Source organism: Atractosteus spatula, chromosome 8, assembly GCF_055471065.1.
Source record: "Atractosteus spatula isolate fAtrSpa1 chromosome 8, fAtrSpa1.hap1, whole genome shotgun sequence".
In the NCBI taxonomy this organism is placed as follows: Eukaryota; Metazoa; Chordata; class Actinopteri; order Semionotiformes; family Lepisosteidae; genus Atractosteus; species Atractosteus spatula.
The window spans coordinates 39,104,536-39,122,064 of NC_142713.1; the positions used below are offsets into that span (position 1 = coordinate 39,104,536).

The 17,529-nt window shown below is 40.7% G+C and overlaps 1 protein-coding gene across 1 annotated transcript in view; it reads right to left on the reverse strand.

Moving 5' to 3' along the window:
* ube2h (ubiquitin-conjugating enzyme E2H (UBC8 homolog, yeast)) overlaps window positions 1-3,137 on the reverse strand; it is a 41,158-nt gene extending 38,021 nt beyond the window's left edge. The window contains exon 1 of the mRNA XM_088923208.1: window positions 2,845-3,137. Within this exon, the coding sequence (XP_088779334.1) occupies window positions 2,845-2,897 (53 nt within the window). The 5' untranslated portion in view covers window positions 2,898-3,137. The remainder of the gene's footprint in view (window positions 1-2,844) is intronic.
* Window positions 3,138-17,529: the final 14,392 nt, after the last annotated feature.

The window sequence follows — 17,529 nt, forward strand, 5'->3', positions numbered from 1 at the left end:
TCTACTAAATTCCAGATTGCACTGGCCTTCATTCTTAGCTGAGACAGGAAGGCCTGATCTGTGGTACAGAAGAAAGTCACCCCACTATACCACCATGTTAGTTTTCAACTAGTAACCTGTCACTCCCATGCCTTGAGTGACAGGTCATTTCTTAATACTTATAACATTTACCCATCTAAGTCAAACCTACACAGCAAAAACTTTCAACTTTCAAATGTAACTCTTTGATTTTTTTTTGTGCAAAACGTTCCACTTAATTACAAACTTCTTAACGATGTTACATTTTTGCAGAAAGGAAAAGGAGGAATGAATCTGCTGGTGGATCGTACGTGTCACTTACAATGACTCATAAGCCCATCTACTTAATTTTAAATCCAAAGTAGGAGAGCCAGATGTTTACTTCAGCGCCAGCGGACATCGATTCGGCATTAATTCGCCACTTGCTTACGTCGGCTAGATAAGCCTGTTGCTTCTCTCCCCCGTTTCAAATGACCTCACAATGAATGCAAAAGCTCTGAAATTTCAGAAGGGCAAGAGTTCTCTGCAACAGCTGACAGGGTCTGTCATGCGCTGGTAGTGGACAACACTAGCCGCGGAGGTCCTTGTCTGTTTTACCTATCCATGCCCAGCCCCCATCCGCCGCGGACATAAACACGCTTTGTTATCACTCTATCAGCTGTTCTGCAAGTCCCACCTTCTCGCGGCTTCCGGGTAGTAACAGACGGGCCAATCAGAAAGCCCGGGTTCCCACCGCAAGCAGACGGCAACAAAACAAGTCCGCGACTCGCACTGGTCTGAGCGCTGCAAGAGAAATTACCAACCTTTCCAAAATGTTGGGAGTTTCGGCGTTGGCCTACACTTCGGAACAACAACGTCACAAAGGAGCTTTGAATTATTTTTAGCCCTCCTTTTCACCCCCGACTCTTAACACCGTCCACCCAGCCATAAACTAATTTAGGGCCTAATTCCTTACGGCTTGAGACCATGAACCCCGCTCATCAGCTAGCTATTACAACACCGCTCACCACCACGAAAGTTTGAGGGGACGGAAATAATACGCCTGCCAAGATAATACGAGGACAGGTACATTTTAGCAACTGGCGAAAATACTCCAGTGACCGAGACATTAAAAGTTTCAGTCGCAGAAAGGACGAGGCACCAAGTTCCCAGATGTCTTGACGTGCAGGAGATCTATGTGTTAAGGTGCCAAAATGACTGTTCTGACTAAATCGACTAAATGTGCACCAGTTTCAACAAAACAACTACTCAAACGTAGGCCATGATAATATTAGTTGTACGTATTCCGGAGCAGTCTTAAAATACACTTGCACATCCAACGTTTTTACCTCAACGACAGCATGTTACGGCAGTGGGTTTAGTCAGTGACAGACCCAAAATAAAACACTACTCCCTCCGTGAAGGACTACTTCCGAACTAAACAAACTTCTTAGGAAACGAACGGGTAACTAAGGCCCACTAACGCCGGGTGTTAGTCATTCATCGACATGTGTCACGAACGACAAACTTTCCAAAATAATCCGAAACAGGCAATGGAAAGTTAAAACACGGATGATCGATTATAAGAGACGAAGGCTAGCTAAAGAAGGGGGATGGGAGATAACATTCACAACAGTGACCAAAACACCCCCACCCAGTAACTTTTTTTTTACTGCAAAAGCCAATCTCTTTGAAAACTAACCTCATTTTGATGAAAATACTCAAAGATAAAATAAAAAAAAATATCGATACCTTTGAGGAAGCAAAAAGAACCATAACCTAACTTCTGTAAAACAGTCACTTCACTACGAAAGGTTAGCACAATAATGTAATGTATGAGAAACGCCTAATTTGATCTCACTTCCTATGATTCATGAGCTTAATATAAACTTATATGTTTTTCTCTCTCAAACAGCAGGTCAGGGCTGTTACATGGTACAAAAAAGTTCGCTTTGAATAAAACCTACCTTTTCACCCTTAGCACGATTTCCTGGAATTGCAAAATAAGCGTAATTAATTCCTGTCCATTTAGAAACGACAACGATTTGTGTTGTGCCCAAGAAAAACAGAGATAAAGCTAAACCCCTCGGGGTAACGTATTGCTTATGAAATCAAGTGGCAAAACGCTACGAAATTAAGCATTTCTCACTATTAAAATAAAACACTTAATGGCGAACAGTCAACAGTTGAAAATATTTCCAAATAACTGGGCCTATTTGACGTCGTGTTTGGTTCTCTTCACCAAAAAAAACTAATGACCTTGCTCTTGAGAGGGTACCTTAAATACCGAAAACATGATAAATATATTACATAACTTAATATTTAATACAATTCCACCTTGCTGCTGTGCTTTAAGTCTAAAATCCCCCCCAAAAAATCGCAGCTAAACATTAGGACTTAATACATTCAAGAGCACATAAGACATAAAATAAAGACTTGACTGGATCTACAACACAGAGGTAGCTATTGTTTTGATTTTAATATTAATACAGCAATACCTGGCTGAAATAAGTCTTGCCAATTTAAAAAATAATAAAACGTATACAAAGAACAATTGGTGCTCAGCAGAACATTCTTATCTACGGTTCGTGAATATACTCTCTCGGCGTTTTTCTGGGAAATTATTATCAAAACAGCATTTTTCACTTTTGTTGTCACCAAAAAGAAGATCTCAATATCCTTAGCTTACAAAGGTCCACCACACTCTCACACAATACCCATTTTTTAAAATGCAGAACACGGAATCGCAGGATTGTGGCCAAAGAAACGGGTGTCATTGAGATTTCAGATATTAAACGCAAAAATCTTTTCTTCTCTTTTCTGTTGTTTATGTTATGAAAAGGATACAGTTTCACCACGTCGGTATCCATTCGCCTTTTACCCGGACTTGGAGACGACATTTTTATATTCCTCTGCAGGATAACAATGCAAGAATCTCCTCCGTCCGACGCTCGGTGTGTTGACTATGATATTTGCGCTCCTTATTAGCCCTTTTAAATCTGTGGTTATATGAATTCTTTCGAGCCCCCCTCCACTCTCTCTCCGCTGCAATTCCTCTCAGTCTTGGCCCCCCTATCTGTCTCTCTTCTGCCTCTGTCCTCCTGAAGCTTCTATCCCTCCGCAGATGACGTCATCCCTCTGTGACAGCGCCTGTGTGGGTAAGAGGAGGGGTGAGCAGCGAAACGCTCAGAACGAATTGTCCTCTGGGAAGTGTAGTCAGTGAAGGAAAAAAAAAATACAATGCGAGCTGCTTTGTCTTGATCTGCAGACCCTTTCAGCAGTGCAAAAACACCACGAGTACACAGTTTGGTGTTTCACTCAGTATGAACACAGACTGCGATATACTTCAGGTCAAATTCACAGATGTTCCGATGGCATTTCTGTTTGTGCCAAATCAAAATGAGGCTTGATGGCTTTGAGATAAATGCACTTAACGACGCTGCAATGTAAAGTTTATTATTATAATTTCAAGACTTTGTACACGCGTAATTAAAACTCAGCTTCAAAAGGTTTTGGAAAAACCATTTCATTGTTATTGCTTATCATTTATATTATTGGATGGTTGGATTATTATTGGATCAGTGCTACTACTGTATCCAGCAAGTGTTTTCACAGCGCTGTGCACACGATATTATTTCAGTTTTTAAGAAATAAAGTTAGAGAGTGAGAAAAGAATGTTTATTTTCACTGCCATAGAAAAATCCCACTGATTGTGAACAACCTTTATCAGCCCATATTTGACATGGAATAATTGTAATTTGATTCAATAAAAATGTTCCATGTACTAGAACTCCCCACAGAAAGAAATGCCTGTGAATGCCTACAGTCTTTCTCCACTTGCATTCTTGGGGTCTGCAGGCCACTTTTTAAGATTTATAGTGGTCTTTTGTGTTGTCTTTTGTCAGTAATGTTTAGGATCCTAAATCTCTAGCAGGAGGCAAGGCAGTGGAGTGGTTTACACTGCTGCCTCACAGCGCTGGGGCCCTGGGTTTACTTCTGGATCTGCGATGTTATCTGTGGGTTTGCCCTGGGTGCTCTGGTTTCCTCCCATTGTTCAGAGACACACTGGTAGGTAAATAGCTTCTGTGAAACATGGTCCTGGTGTGAGTGTTTGTCTCTGTGTGTGCCCTGCGATGGTCTGGTATCCCATGCAGGGTGTATTATTTAACTCGCTCCAGACCGTCTCCCCGCGACCCTGTATCGAATGAGTGATTAGAAAATGGACAGCTGGATATCTAGTGTAAATCAAGGGCTCACATTATATCCACTGTTCAAAGCTCGTAGATCATTGATACAACTGAAGACCGGCAGGCCTAAAACCGAGTACACTGATTGCACGGACTGATCCAATAATTGCCTCATTCCATTTTCAGGTTTCTCCCCTTGGTCATACTCAGTCTTCTGTGTATGGTGAGGCTTAAGAAGCTTTGTAAAGCCAAATATGTAGCAAAATATTTAGTACGACCCATCCTATGGATATTCATTTACAAAGAAGAAGTGGGTACGAGTGCTGTAGGAGCGAAGATTCACCTGAAATTCTGCTGAAATGCTTTTTGTAGATGTACAGTATGGGATGTGCTTGCAGAGATCAAACCCACCAATGTAAGTGCCCCTTGATCTGTTTTATCAAAGCAAAGGGGGTAAATTCACAAGACAGAAAAGACTGGCTTTGTCCAAGCCACAAAATAAAAATAAAAATGGAATTGTGATAAAGGAAGCAAAAGACAGTGAGTACTGAAAGATCACTTCTGCATTCAGAAAATATCATTCTGTTAAGACAATTTCTGAATTGATTTATTTTCCATTGAATTCAATAAATTAATGTAATTTTAACCCTATTACACCATTCTTTATTTTGCTTAAATTACCATATACAGTGCCTTCAGAAAGTATTCAGACCCCTCCACCTTGTCCACACTTTGTTGTGTTGTAGACTTATTTCAAAATGGATTGAATTGATTCTTTTTTGCCATCAATGGACACACAATACCCCATGATGACAAAGTGAAAACACATTTTTAGGATTTTTTGCAAATCTATTAAAAATAAAAAACCGAAATCTCCCATTTACATAAGTATTCAGACCCTTTACTATGACACTCTAAAATTGAGCTCAGATGCATCCTATTTCTTTTGATCATCTTTGAGATGTCTCTAGAACGCGATATGCAACTTTGAAAATGTAATTCTCTGTATTATTACCCTGAAATTAAGAAGGGTACAGTAAGCACAGCATCAGAAAATCATCTAATTTTCAGATGCTATTCACCGAATGCTCACAGACAGCAAAAGAAGTTGCAGAACTATTCTTCAGCTTCCCCTGTGGGCATCTTACAGTCTTATTTTCCATTAAACCCAAACAATCATATTGAATAAGCAGTGACAGAATGCCTGAAGCTTGGGGCTAACAACTCCCACCAAAATTGTGAGGATGTGTTTAGTATACCTCCTACACAATGACTGAGTATTCACTCAAACACACACGCACACCCTCAAAAGCATTTTAATGAATAAGGCAGCAAGACCATTTTTGGTCACAAGTCAAAAACCAGACAGAATGCCGTGACAATTACCTGTTTAATCACGAGCCCATGGGAACACGCCACCTGTCCAGAGTAACACCAGGCTTCATTTTAAATGGGACTGGCTTTGTGCATGTGTGGTCTAACGGACGTGCGCTGCACTATTCGGTGTCTGTGTGCATGGGGCACGATGCCAGCTGAAACTCATCAGAAGCTCACGGAGGTGTATGCACCACGTCATACCGCACAAACACGTGCGACCGTGGTGCCAGAGGAGCAGCAGTTTGAGTGATCTGGTGCCTCCTCCTCAGAAGAAAACATTAGCTGCACTGAAGGCATGACTGGAAACACAGACACAGGATCCTTGCTGTCTTCTTTAATCCGATCCAATGTTTCACTGGGTGCAGTGCAGTACATCATCAATAGTAACTTAGGGCACAAGAAGGTGTGCACCTGATGGGTACCAGATCATCTCACAGGTGTTCACAAATCCATGTGAATGAATGGGGCTCTCTCTGATGCTTTCAACATGTTAAATCTAGAAGGCAGCTATGTTACAGGAGCTGAAATGTACAGCAGCTGTGTCATGTGGGAATGCTGCATCTGAAACCACCATCACAGGTTATCCCTTGGAGCCAGTTAGAAACTGCTAGCACTTGGCAATAGACAGTTGAGTCCTGGTGTCAGGAGCTTGACACAGACTTTTGTGCTACTCAGGGTTTGTTGCACAGGTGTCATGGTGAAGACAAAAGCCTTAAGATTTTTGGAGAACATGGGGAAAAGTAATTTGTATCAAGGTCTCCATCCATCCATTTTCTAACCGCTTCTTCTAATTCAGGGTCACGGGGGAGCCAGACCCTAACCCAGCAAAAACGAGCACCAGGTAGGGTACGCTCTGGACAGGTCATCAGTCCATCATAGGACACATGCAGACGCAGACACACACTCACACCAGGGCCAGTTTTCTCAGAAGCCAATTAACCTGCTAGTATGTCTTTTGGAATGTGGGAGGAAACTGGAGAACTTGGAGGAAACCCACACAAACGCATGGAGGACATACACACTGCTAACCATTGCATCGATGTGGTGCCTATCAAGGTCTCACTAGTGGTTATACCTGTAGCTGTGTAAAAATACAGCTACTGCAGTGTTAGTTAACGTATTCATAGGAATACCTTGCACGTATGTATATTCTAATGTATGCAATTACTGTTTTTACATTTTTTAACCCAGGAGCTATTTTTATATCAACTTCTCAGTTGTCACTTACTGGTCATCAGATGCTGCTTTCCCAGGGAAAGAGCCTTACCAACACTTTGCAAATAACAATTTTGCCACAAAGATGATCTGACTTATCAACACCTAAAATCGTATGACCTCAGTGTGCTCTCTGCTCTCATCTTTTTTCCAATTTGCAGTTTTTATTAAGTGTGTTTAATTGCCGCCTCTGAAAAATAAAGACAACTGCAAAGCTTTTCAGATTGGTCCTTTCAGGGCCTGTCTTCACACTAATGTGTGCAATAAAAGGGAACACAGAGCCCCTGTCGAGTGAGGTGAGCAAGCATTGCTGTGAATCTCTATGAGCTGTACAACTGCACATTCATTATTTAAAGAAGAACCTACCAAAAAAAAAGGCATCTCTGTTAACATTCAGGGAAAATTATTTAAATCTATCATATTTTTGAAAAAAACCCTTTGTAGCAACAGAAATAGTTTACTGGCAGAATTTGAAACAATTGTAGTGTCTTTTTTTGGCATTTCTTATACAGAGTATCAATTCAGACATGTTAATTGCCACTGTGGCAAGTGAGCTATCTGCTCACTCTAGTGCATATCTAAAGACAATGTTTTAAACATCTGCAGGAAACAAGATGAATTCATTGCTGATAGAAACTGCTTTTCACTAACATTTATGAGGTATATTTGTTTAAATCTAAAACAGGACGTTTCAGGTATTGGCTTGTTTTTCTTTCATTCAAAACCTTTCACTGTCTCAAACTATCAAAGTTGTTTTATTGTGCCATCTAAAAACAGATGAGTTCTGCAGCATCACAGTAAAAAGGTGTTAACTCAAAATGTTGACATATTGATATGTAGACATGGAGTTGAAAGCTGAATGACGGGTAACCTGTAAAATAAAAAGACAAACTCAGTTCTTTGAAAGACAGTCTCACAAGCTGTGAACTCGCTATGATCACTATTACAGAATACAGACTATTTGAAATAAACGGTGAATAGTATATTTGTGGTTTTATTTGCACCTGCATACTAACCAAGCCTTTTTTCTTTTTAAAGTGATGTGTGGAAATTCTTTGTTACAATATCTCATTGTTTCTTCCACCTGACTGAACTATTAGGGTTAACATTTGCCATGTGAATTCTTCTTATTATTATTATATTCTGAGTGTGTGGCATGCTGATGTGACTCTCACTTGTGTCCTGTGCACCTTCTGTGTGGAGCTTGCATGTCATTTCCTACCTTCCAAAAACATGCTGGCGACATTCATTTCTCAGAACTACTTGTGTATATGTAGCCAGCAAAGAATTAGCATCCCTTCTGGCGTGTAGTCCTACTTCATGCCTTGTGCATCCAGAATAGGCTCTAGTTCATCCCAGCCCAGTAATCTGTAGATTACTGACAATGGCTGGTGTTGCTCAGGTTGAGAAGATAGATTTGTTTGGCAGTTTATAAATGTTTCAAGGAACACGTGAATACAAAGCATAAATGTGTGCCGGGATGCCCAGAGGAATTTGGGCCAGTAATGAGTTACAGGGTAAGCTGCAGAGAACTATAAAGCCAGATACAGCTGGTGCAGCCCATACTGATATGTCCAGACATTCTGGAACAAATGATAAGATAACTTTACAATTACAATATACAATTTCTTGTATTAGGAATTTGTCTTTTTGCATACCCCAACTTGCTCTCCATGAGACACACAGACAGGGAGAGAAGCTTGGGGTCAGAGCACAGGGTCAACCATTTATATGGCACCCCTGGAGCAGTTGGGGTTAAGGGCCTTGCTCAGGGGCCCAGCTGAGTAGTATTCCTCTGCCAGCCACAGGATATGAACCGGCAACCTTCCAGGCACAGGCACAGAGCCACTGCACCACCCCAAATGGAACTATTACAATGAGCATGAACAACAGTTTCAACGTTTTGACTATTACCCTTACATCAATGACTTTATTTCTAAATTGGAAATGTATGTAACTGTCCCCTTCCTCCCCATGAAGAACATCTTTTCACACTGCAGGTCATGGACACTTCACTCCTTCCTCATTCGTATACCACTGAAGGTCGATAGCAGCCCCAGCTTCTGTGTAACTTCAGTGTGGTATGCAAATTTAACCCCAGCCCACTTCTGCCTACAACTGCTTGAGAAGGGAAATAAGCACTTTGCGCAGCATCTTTCCATAAGTATGTCATACATTTTGTCAGTGTACCACAGCACTCAACATTGAGGATCTTGCAGAGGTGTTCAGACTGTTCCGATGGTGTCCCATTGTGCAAAATTAAAAAAAAAATGCGTAACCATAACTTTGTAAACCAGCAGCCATATCACCCTGCAGTTCTCAACTGGCAACCCACTGAAGCTAAGCAAGGTTGAGCCTGGTCAGTAGCTGGATGGGAGACCTCCTGGGAAGCTCTGGTTGCTGCTGGAAGTGGTGTTAGTGGGACCGGGGGGGGTGCTCACCCTGTGGTCTGTGTGGGTCCTAATGTCCTGGTATAGTGGTGGGACACTATACTATACTGTAGTGGGCTCTGTCTTCTGGATGAGACATTAAATTGAAGTCCTGACTCTCAGTGGTCATTAAAGATCCCTGGGCATGTCTCGATAAGAGTAGGGAGTTATCCTGGTGTCCGGGCCAAATTTCCCCCCTCGGCCTTTACCGTGTCCTCCAAATTGTTCCCATGTATGATCGGCTTGCACTTGCTCTGCAATGGACTGACGCCCTGTACAGGCTGTACCCTGCCTTGAGCTCGTTTCTTGCTGGGTAGGCTCCAGCTTCCCATGACACCGTATGGTATAAAGTGATTTGGCATTTCACTTTACTGATTTGAATTTCAGTAGACGATCGCTACTGTATTGCACTCCTGGGTAAAGAAGGCAAAGCACTGAGTGAAAAGATTAACAGTGCAAATTACCAAAGACTTCTACAGAGTAGTGTATCTCTCTGTTCAAGGCCTCATACCTGTCACATACTGCTTTAATCTGCATTGGTGGATTTTGCTTGTCCCTTCTAATCTGATCTAATCTGACTCTTTTTATCTGATAGTAATACAAGACTTACAATCATTCCTTGTACATTCAAGTCGGTATTTTCAGAGACAGAGTGGGATTGCACTTTGGAGAAAGGTGAAAAAGGTTTTAAACAATGCAAATGGCTGATAACAGTACACATTATGCATTGTTCAATGGCAATATGCTTGAAATCTCATGAGGTTTTTGCTATGAATAGTAACAGGGTGAAAGATGCTCCATTAGATTGTGTGATTCACACAGATCTGTAGCTGAGAACAATACGGTCAATGCCGGAGAGTTATGATTTTAAACTTCAATTAACATCTAAATGATAAGATTCTATTATTATAATGCCTGACCTATTTCTGCTTAAACTATATAAGCCATCACTGCGTCCTACTGAAATCTTCCTTTTCTCTGGGCTGTAAGTCACTGAGCTTCTATGGTCATTTGTTTGCTTTAACTACTGTATCATACCATACTGTCTTGGGCCACAGAAGACCAAAACACTCATCAGCTTTTGTGATGACCTTGTCAGGTGTAAGGACCACCTTAGACCAAAATCTATTGCTACAGGGAATGTGGTAAAAAATAAAACATCACTACTGGCATGGGTTTCACAAGTTGCTTACGTGTTATCTTACTGTTATAATATTTCTGACTTCATCCTCCAAATTCCCCTGAAAGGCCAAAGCAGAAATATTTCTGCTTATTCTGAACAGCATTTTCAGTTCCTAGTAAATCATTTTCATATACTTACTTGGAATCATATTACTATCTTTTACTTTGCTTTTGGTGGATTAAGAACTCCTCACACGTGGGTAGAAAGTTTTTTATAGGCCTCCGTATAACTCTCTATAAATGAGCCTTAATCTTCCAGAGACTGCATTACTGGTTTTAACCACCATTACTGGTTTGTGCTTCAGTTATCGGAACTTTATCTCATTTGGTCTATATCACAACAGGATTCAAAATGAACACAACTCCAGTATGCCACTGGACTGTGACTATTAAACAGGACAACTGCTCAGCAAGGACCCACAACAAGACCAATCTAACCAGTTATTCAAAGTTTCCTCTGTGGATTCAAACAGTGGCATTCAAAGAAAGCCATATCCGGTGAGTTCCACCACCCTAGACTGACAAGCCAGACTTGCCTTACTTAAATAACAGTAACTATTATTTCAGCCCACAACAGCATTTGCTCTTGTGAATTTCCCATTAGCTAATGAGTTAAGGTTATTTATATATAACAAAAACGTGCTATGATCTTCTAAGAGTTTAAGAGTGCTGAATAAGAGATGATTTAATAAGATATGAACCCTGGCATCCCACAAAACCCTATGATTTTTTATACGCTAACACCGACCATAGGATATAAATAAACATGTTAAGCTTTGACTTTCTTAATGATATTGTTGTGGTGATACACACAAAAGCAAGCATAAGATTAATTAACATAAGATGAATGAAGTGGTTATTAACAAATGTAGGATCCACTATGCATCTTATGTGACTTCTGTGTGGTTTTCACTTAGGGGCAGCCCCTCGGATGGATTCTAATCGGTTGATAGAGGTGTAGAAACAGTGGAGTGAAGCAGACAACTGTGCTCTTGGAAACATGACCATCTGGCCTTGGAAGCACAAAGCATGATGGACCACAGTCGTGAAAGTCCACGGTTACAGAAGATTTCACAGAAGAACAGAGCAGATAAAAAACAGAGGTTGTCAGTCACTGTTTTTGCAGAGCGGTTTAATATCTCCTGAGGCAAAACAACATGTACTGTATTCAAAACTTCAGTTCAACCCAGTGGACGTCTCCAGGACGACACAGAAGCACAAACCAGAGGGACACAAACAAATGAGGAAGCACATTTAAAACCGACAGTCGAAGGCACTTCTTTACTCCAAGGGTTGTGGACGTAAAAGCTACTCAGCCATATTGTTTAAAGCAGATAATGGTTGGATGGCAGCCTTGGATCAAGACAGATAGATGGGCTGAATGGCATACTCTTATACTCACACAATCCCAGCTCTCCCAGGTGAGTAAGGCACTGCTGGGAGAATGTGATACTGGGAGAAGGTGATGTAGTTTTCTGCTGCTGAACAACAGTGTGCCAGTTCCCAAGCCCAGACCTCCATGTCCCATTTTCTAGTGTGGATTTGAGTCATCCTGCAGCCCCGATGCTGCCTCTGAGACTTGCAGTTGTTCCGTCACCTGCAGACTGGGCCGTATGGCAACCCATTTTAAGATGACACTGTGGAGTAGGTGAAAGAGCAGTCGGAGGAATGCTATTGTCAAGGAACAGACAAACTGGCTAAATCAGTGAGCCGAGATAAATGGTGCTTTATTTCAACTGAGAAATAAATTGGATTCATGGTCATGATCTTATCTCTACCAGGGATGTAAAAGTTTTTTTCAAACACTCCTTTATTCTTAGAAATAGACCCTGGAGTACCACTGGACTGGGTTATTTCTTTTGATTTACATTTCACTTGAACTTGCAGCTGCAGATGAAATGTATGTTTAGGACTAGAAAACCTTAACATTTTCTAATGACTGAACACCTATATAAGGCCTGCAGGAGTATGGACCTGTTCAGCACTAGCTGTCCCCTTTACCTTGGCGATATGGACAGAGTAGAATCTGCAGAAGATGTCAGTATAGGAAGAAAGGGGCGAATGTCTTGGCAAGTAAGTTTCATGGCCTAATTTTATTCATGGTTCAGTCACAAGGGCATTTTCAGATGTTTGACTCAATATATATATGGTCTCTAACAACTTTTGTGTATTAGCTGAAGAGGCAGTCACCTCTGTATACCAAATGTTATCAGGCGGTGCGATGACTACCTCAGGGTTTCCACAAATCCCTTTTGGAGTGGAAAAACATCTATATTTTCTGGCCTTTATGCTTTGAAATTGAAATATTTCTGTATTTAAAACCTTAGAGACTCCTTCAATCCAACATGTTGCCTCCTCAACCGAAGAGTGAATATGGATCATTATTCAAGGAAACGGTTGTGCGACAAAAACCTGATAGGAAAACCATGTTTTGCCCATGAGCAACCCTTCCTTATCTTTCACATTTCAAGATCTAGTGGTTTCATCAAGACATATATTCAGTTTTCCCATTTCTTTGTCTAAAGACCTATAACATGCGTCAACTCAGTGATTTTGTTCCCCTGAGCACTTGGCTTCAAAGCTGGAGTTCACACTGCTGCCGTGATTTGGAGCCTCAGAGTTGCTCAAGCCTCAAACCCCACCCCTACGCGGATGGTGCGGTGGCTCTGTGGCTGAGGATCTGCGCCTGTGGCTGGAAGCTGCTGGTTCGAATCCTGCGGCCAGCAGAGGAATCCTACTCTGTGGGGCCCTGAGCAAGGCCCTTAACCCCAGCTGCTCCAGGGGTGCTGTATAAGTGGCTGACTCTGTGCTCTGACCCCGAGCTTCTCTCCCTGTCGTGTGTGTGTTTCATAGAGAGCAAGTTGGGGTATGTGAAAAGACAAATTCCTAATACAAGAAATTGTATATGGCCAATAAAGTGATCTTATCCCCTTACACTGGGAATTCCCACTTCCCCTGCCTCAGCTTCACAAAACAAGTACCTCCCACTCAGCAGCCTAACCTGATTATGTGAGTCAGTTGAATATGCTGTAGGTGCAGTCTGGTCTGGCTCTAAGTGTAATTACACAGTATCAGAGGTTGGCAGTCCCCTGCAAGGAAACACGCCACTGGTACTATAACGAATTCTTTATGGCTTTTCCTTGGGTGACCTGCGATAATGATCCTTCACAGCAGCCTGAGCTTTTAGAGCTGAGCACATTGCGCAGGGCTGGACTGCTTTTCTGGAAGCCTTGGGAAATCAGTCATTCTACTGCTGCTACTCGTGAGTAACTCCCATGTCTAATAGAAGCTGTTGCTCTCAAAATTTCCTCCACATCTTCCTCCAATAGCTACCTCAATACATTTGCTGTTTATTTGCAATTTTCACTGGCTGCTGTCCACAAAAAAAGGGAAATTATTGTTTTCACTTAGTGCACTTGAATATTATATAATTCCAATAACCATGTTCAACTAAACACCAAGTGAAATCTGTCTGAGATTTCTTACAGTTTTACCGTTAACACTAGAATTAAGACTTCTTGTTTTGTGACACTAACCGAAGGACAAAAAGCACTGGGCAATGAGGTTGGGGATTTACAGAGCTTTAAACAACAGCTTCAAGTAGAGGTGTTTACATCTAGTGCAAAAATCAGTTTTTTCCAGTGTTTTGGGGATTATTTTAAGAGATGCATTAAATATCACTTGAGGGTGAAATGTAGAATTCACCAGTGGGCAACATCCTGTTATTCACGATTAGAAGGGTAGGGCATGCTTCCTAAAGCTGTATAAAAACAGCCGTCAAAAGACATTAATGTTTCTGGTACAAACATCCCATTTACACACCCAGAGGAATTGTTCTGGCCACTCTGAGAAGATAGAATCTAGAGACACTTGAAACACTTAAGACAAAGATCCCCAAAATCACAAACATACGGCTTTACAATACAGGTTATGACAGAGCAAAACCATTAAAAAAATAACCATGATCCTGTCCATTTCTGGTCACTGTAAAATATACCCAAGTATATAAAAAACAGATCTAGTCAAATTGCCTAAGGAAACAATTTAAAAAGTCCATCTTGGAGTTCATTCAGCCCTTTATCCATACAGCTGGCAATTTCTACTTTCTCTCTTTCCATCCACAGGGAACCTATTTATCCATCTAGTTAGCTTTATTTGTTCTTGACGTAAGAGCAGATTGGGATGGCCAACGTTGCTCATTTGGTTAGCAGCTCGGTTTTGTAAAACATTGTAAGAGATGCATGAATGGCATAATTATTCTTTAAGTTGTACAGTAATGTACATTATTTAAAAAAAATGTATTGAGAAACAATCTTAAAAAGTGCTGAAGACAATTTGGGAGCACCTATCAAATTCCTTAATTGATCTCAGATCTTCCATCCCTTTTCTCACGTTGTGATTGTGCGTTTCTCCTGCATATCACTGGTCTCAAATCTAGATACACTCCTGGACGTACTCCTGTTACCTAAAGTCTGCCTGTTTTCCCTTTCTATTCTTCCCACTCTGTGGGCCTCGCCATCTTCACTCCACCTCCACCGCCTTCTCTCTACTGCCCAATGAATTTCATCTCTGGCATGTTCCCATCGTTTCTTCTTGAGCTAGTGTGTTCAGAATCCCCCGGCCTTACCAGTCCTACACATCTTTTCTTAGCCCTGCCTAGACTCTTGTATCTCCCTGCTGGTCGGCCTCCCTGCCAACACCATCTAATTCATCAACTCAGTCCTGCTGCTCGCTTGGTCTTTTTTTCTGCTCTAGGTAGCTCCGACGTAGCTCTAGCCTACTGTTGTCTCAAGCCCTCTGCTTCTTCCCATCTTCAGTCACTTCTCTCTCCCTTCCCCCTCTCCGCTCCACCTCCAAACTGTACCACTCATACTTTCAGAGCCCTTTCCTGCTCCACCCGCGCGCCGCGTGATCTTCCCACGGAAACAGTGACCACCTTCCCGGCACAGGCTCAACCCCCTTCGGCTCAGACAGAGCTGTGATCTCTCTGCTCTTGGTTACATCGTTGAACAGCTCTTACTCTGTACTGCACTCGTCACTCGCCTTCAATTCTCAAACTGGTCATTTCTAATCTCACTTAATGTAGACAAGCTACACATACCAGCAAAGTGTTCACAATCCTGTTGTGTTCACAATCTGCATCCATCTTTTTTACAATTTCATTTGTTTTCAGTTACTCATCCAGCGTTTGCTTACCTCTGTCCTTATGTTAATTAGTTGTACCTTAATATACCCCAGCTCTACAACATGATTGCGCTTTGTATGCAAACACAAATTCTCTATTTTGTTAGTTGCCTGGACAAAGGCTTCTAGAAAACAAATATCATAAAATTTACAGTTTATAGGATGTCCAATGCCACCAAGAATAATTAAATGGCAATAAAAAGGAAAATTCAAATGCCTTTGCTTCAAATACAACTTGTATTCCTGTTTATTACGCTCAAATGTTGGATCTTTTTTAAAAGCTAGATAACTATTATCTTTGTAGTTTATGTGGGTTGCTGTGTCACCAGGTTTATTCCATGCTGAAAAGAGAAGAAAGAACACACCACGTTTCAGCCGTGGAGCCTTCTTCAGGTGGCTTCACAGCCGAAACGTTGCGCTTTCTTTCTTCTCTTTTCAACATGGAATAAACCTATTACTTGTAACTATTATCTTTGACAATTAAGATACTACTGTTAATTTTATACATTATTTGCATTAAGATTTAGAAAACAGATTTGGGCAACAAAGTTTGGTTTGCTCTGAAATTCTTCTCTAAATTTGATTTAAAACTATAGCTCTGTGTACACAACAATGTAAATTATTTCTCGTTTCCCCAGCATTTATACAAGAGACACTTCATCCAAACTAGGGATATTAAACACCTGAAAAAAAGCAGAATTAAATTCAGCAGCAATGTAAATGTATTTCACTTAATATATACTGTTTATAAGTATATTTAAGGTGGAATGGCATGTTTTCAGCTTGTTTTTGTAAATGTAATCCACAGATCTGACTCTTAATTAAACACTTATTTTTCGTAATTAGTTTCAATGAGACTATCTTATATACCACAGAAGTGGGTGAAAGGGCATCCCTCGGTCAGGAGTCAGGACTACCACACAGCAGCTGCCTCTGTAATACACTGAAGGCACTTTCAGCAAATATAAGCAGGGAGACGAAGACAAAGAAGTATAATGTTTGCAGAAATATTTCAGAACAGGATTCTTTTGAGTGCATTTTGAATCTAATTTTAAAAATGTTTAAAATTTAGCAGTTTTAGCACTGGAGCAGAATATTTTCCAAGTCTGAATTTCAGTCATTTTAATTTAATCAATTTTAACTTCATTAGCTTTTTCTAAATGAAAAAAATCATTATCTGTTCTCCCTTAAAAAATACTGCCACAAAAGACCAAATTATGAGATTCCTCCTGAATGCAAGAGTAATTTTTGGTATAGCAGACATAAATAAATTTAATGCATTTGATTTTATTAATCCGGATTAAAGTTGTGTTTAACCTTGTAAGTACACTTACCTTTAAAACATGAAAGGACCATCACCAACACGACAGACTAGTCACAAATCAATATTAACATTCACACTTTACATGTGATAATAACAATGTGAGAGTCAATGTAATATTCACATTGGCTAGGACAGAGCTGTTGTTTTTTGTTAAGGGGTTTGATTAACTATCAATTATTAAATAATTAGAATGATGCTTTTATGCAAAGCACCTTGCATTTGTATGTATTCATACAACTGGGTATTTCACTGTAGCATCCTGAAGAAGTACAGTAGCTTGCTTCAGGGGAGATGTGATGTCGCTGCCCCTGGATTTGAACCCACGACCTTCCAGTTACTAAAAGCATTAAGCACCACTGATGCTTAATCACAAGAAGTTTTGGCAAAAATAAAATGTTTTACTTCGTTGCACCAAGTGCATACAACAGTTCTGAAGATTTGTAGGTAAACGTGGTCTTTTACACAAAAACATCTGAGCATGTAAGGTAACTCAAATTGAAATGTGCAATATACCACAAATACCCCTAAACAGCACTTTGTACAAAGTTAATACAAGTTTAAGATAGTATTTTAAAGTCCAAATCAGGATACCCATCCCCTTTGTCATGGTAAAAACAAATAAAAACACAGAAAC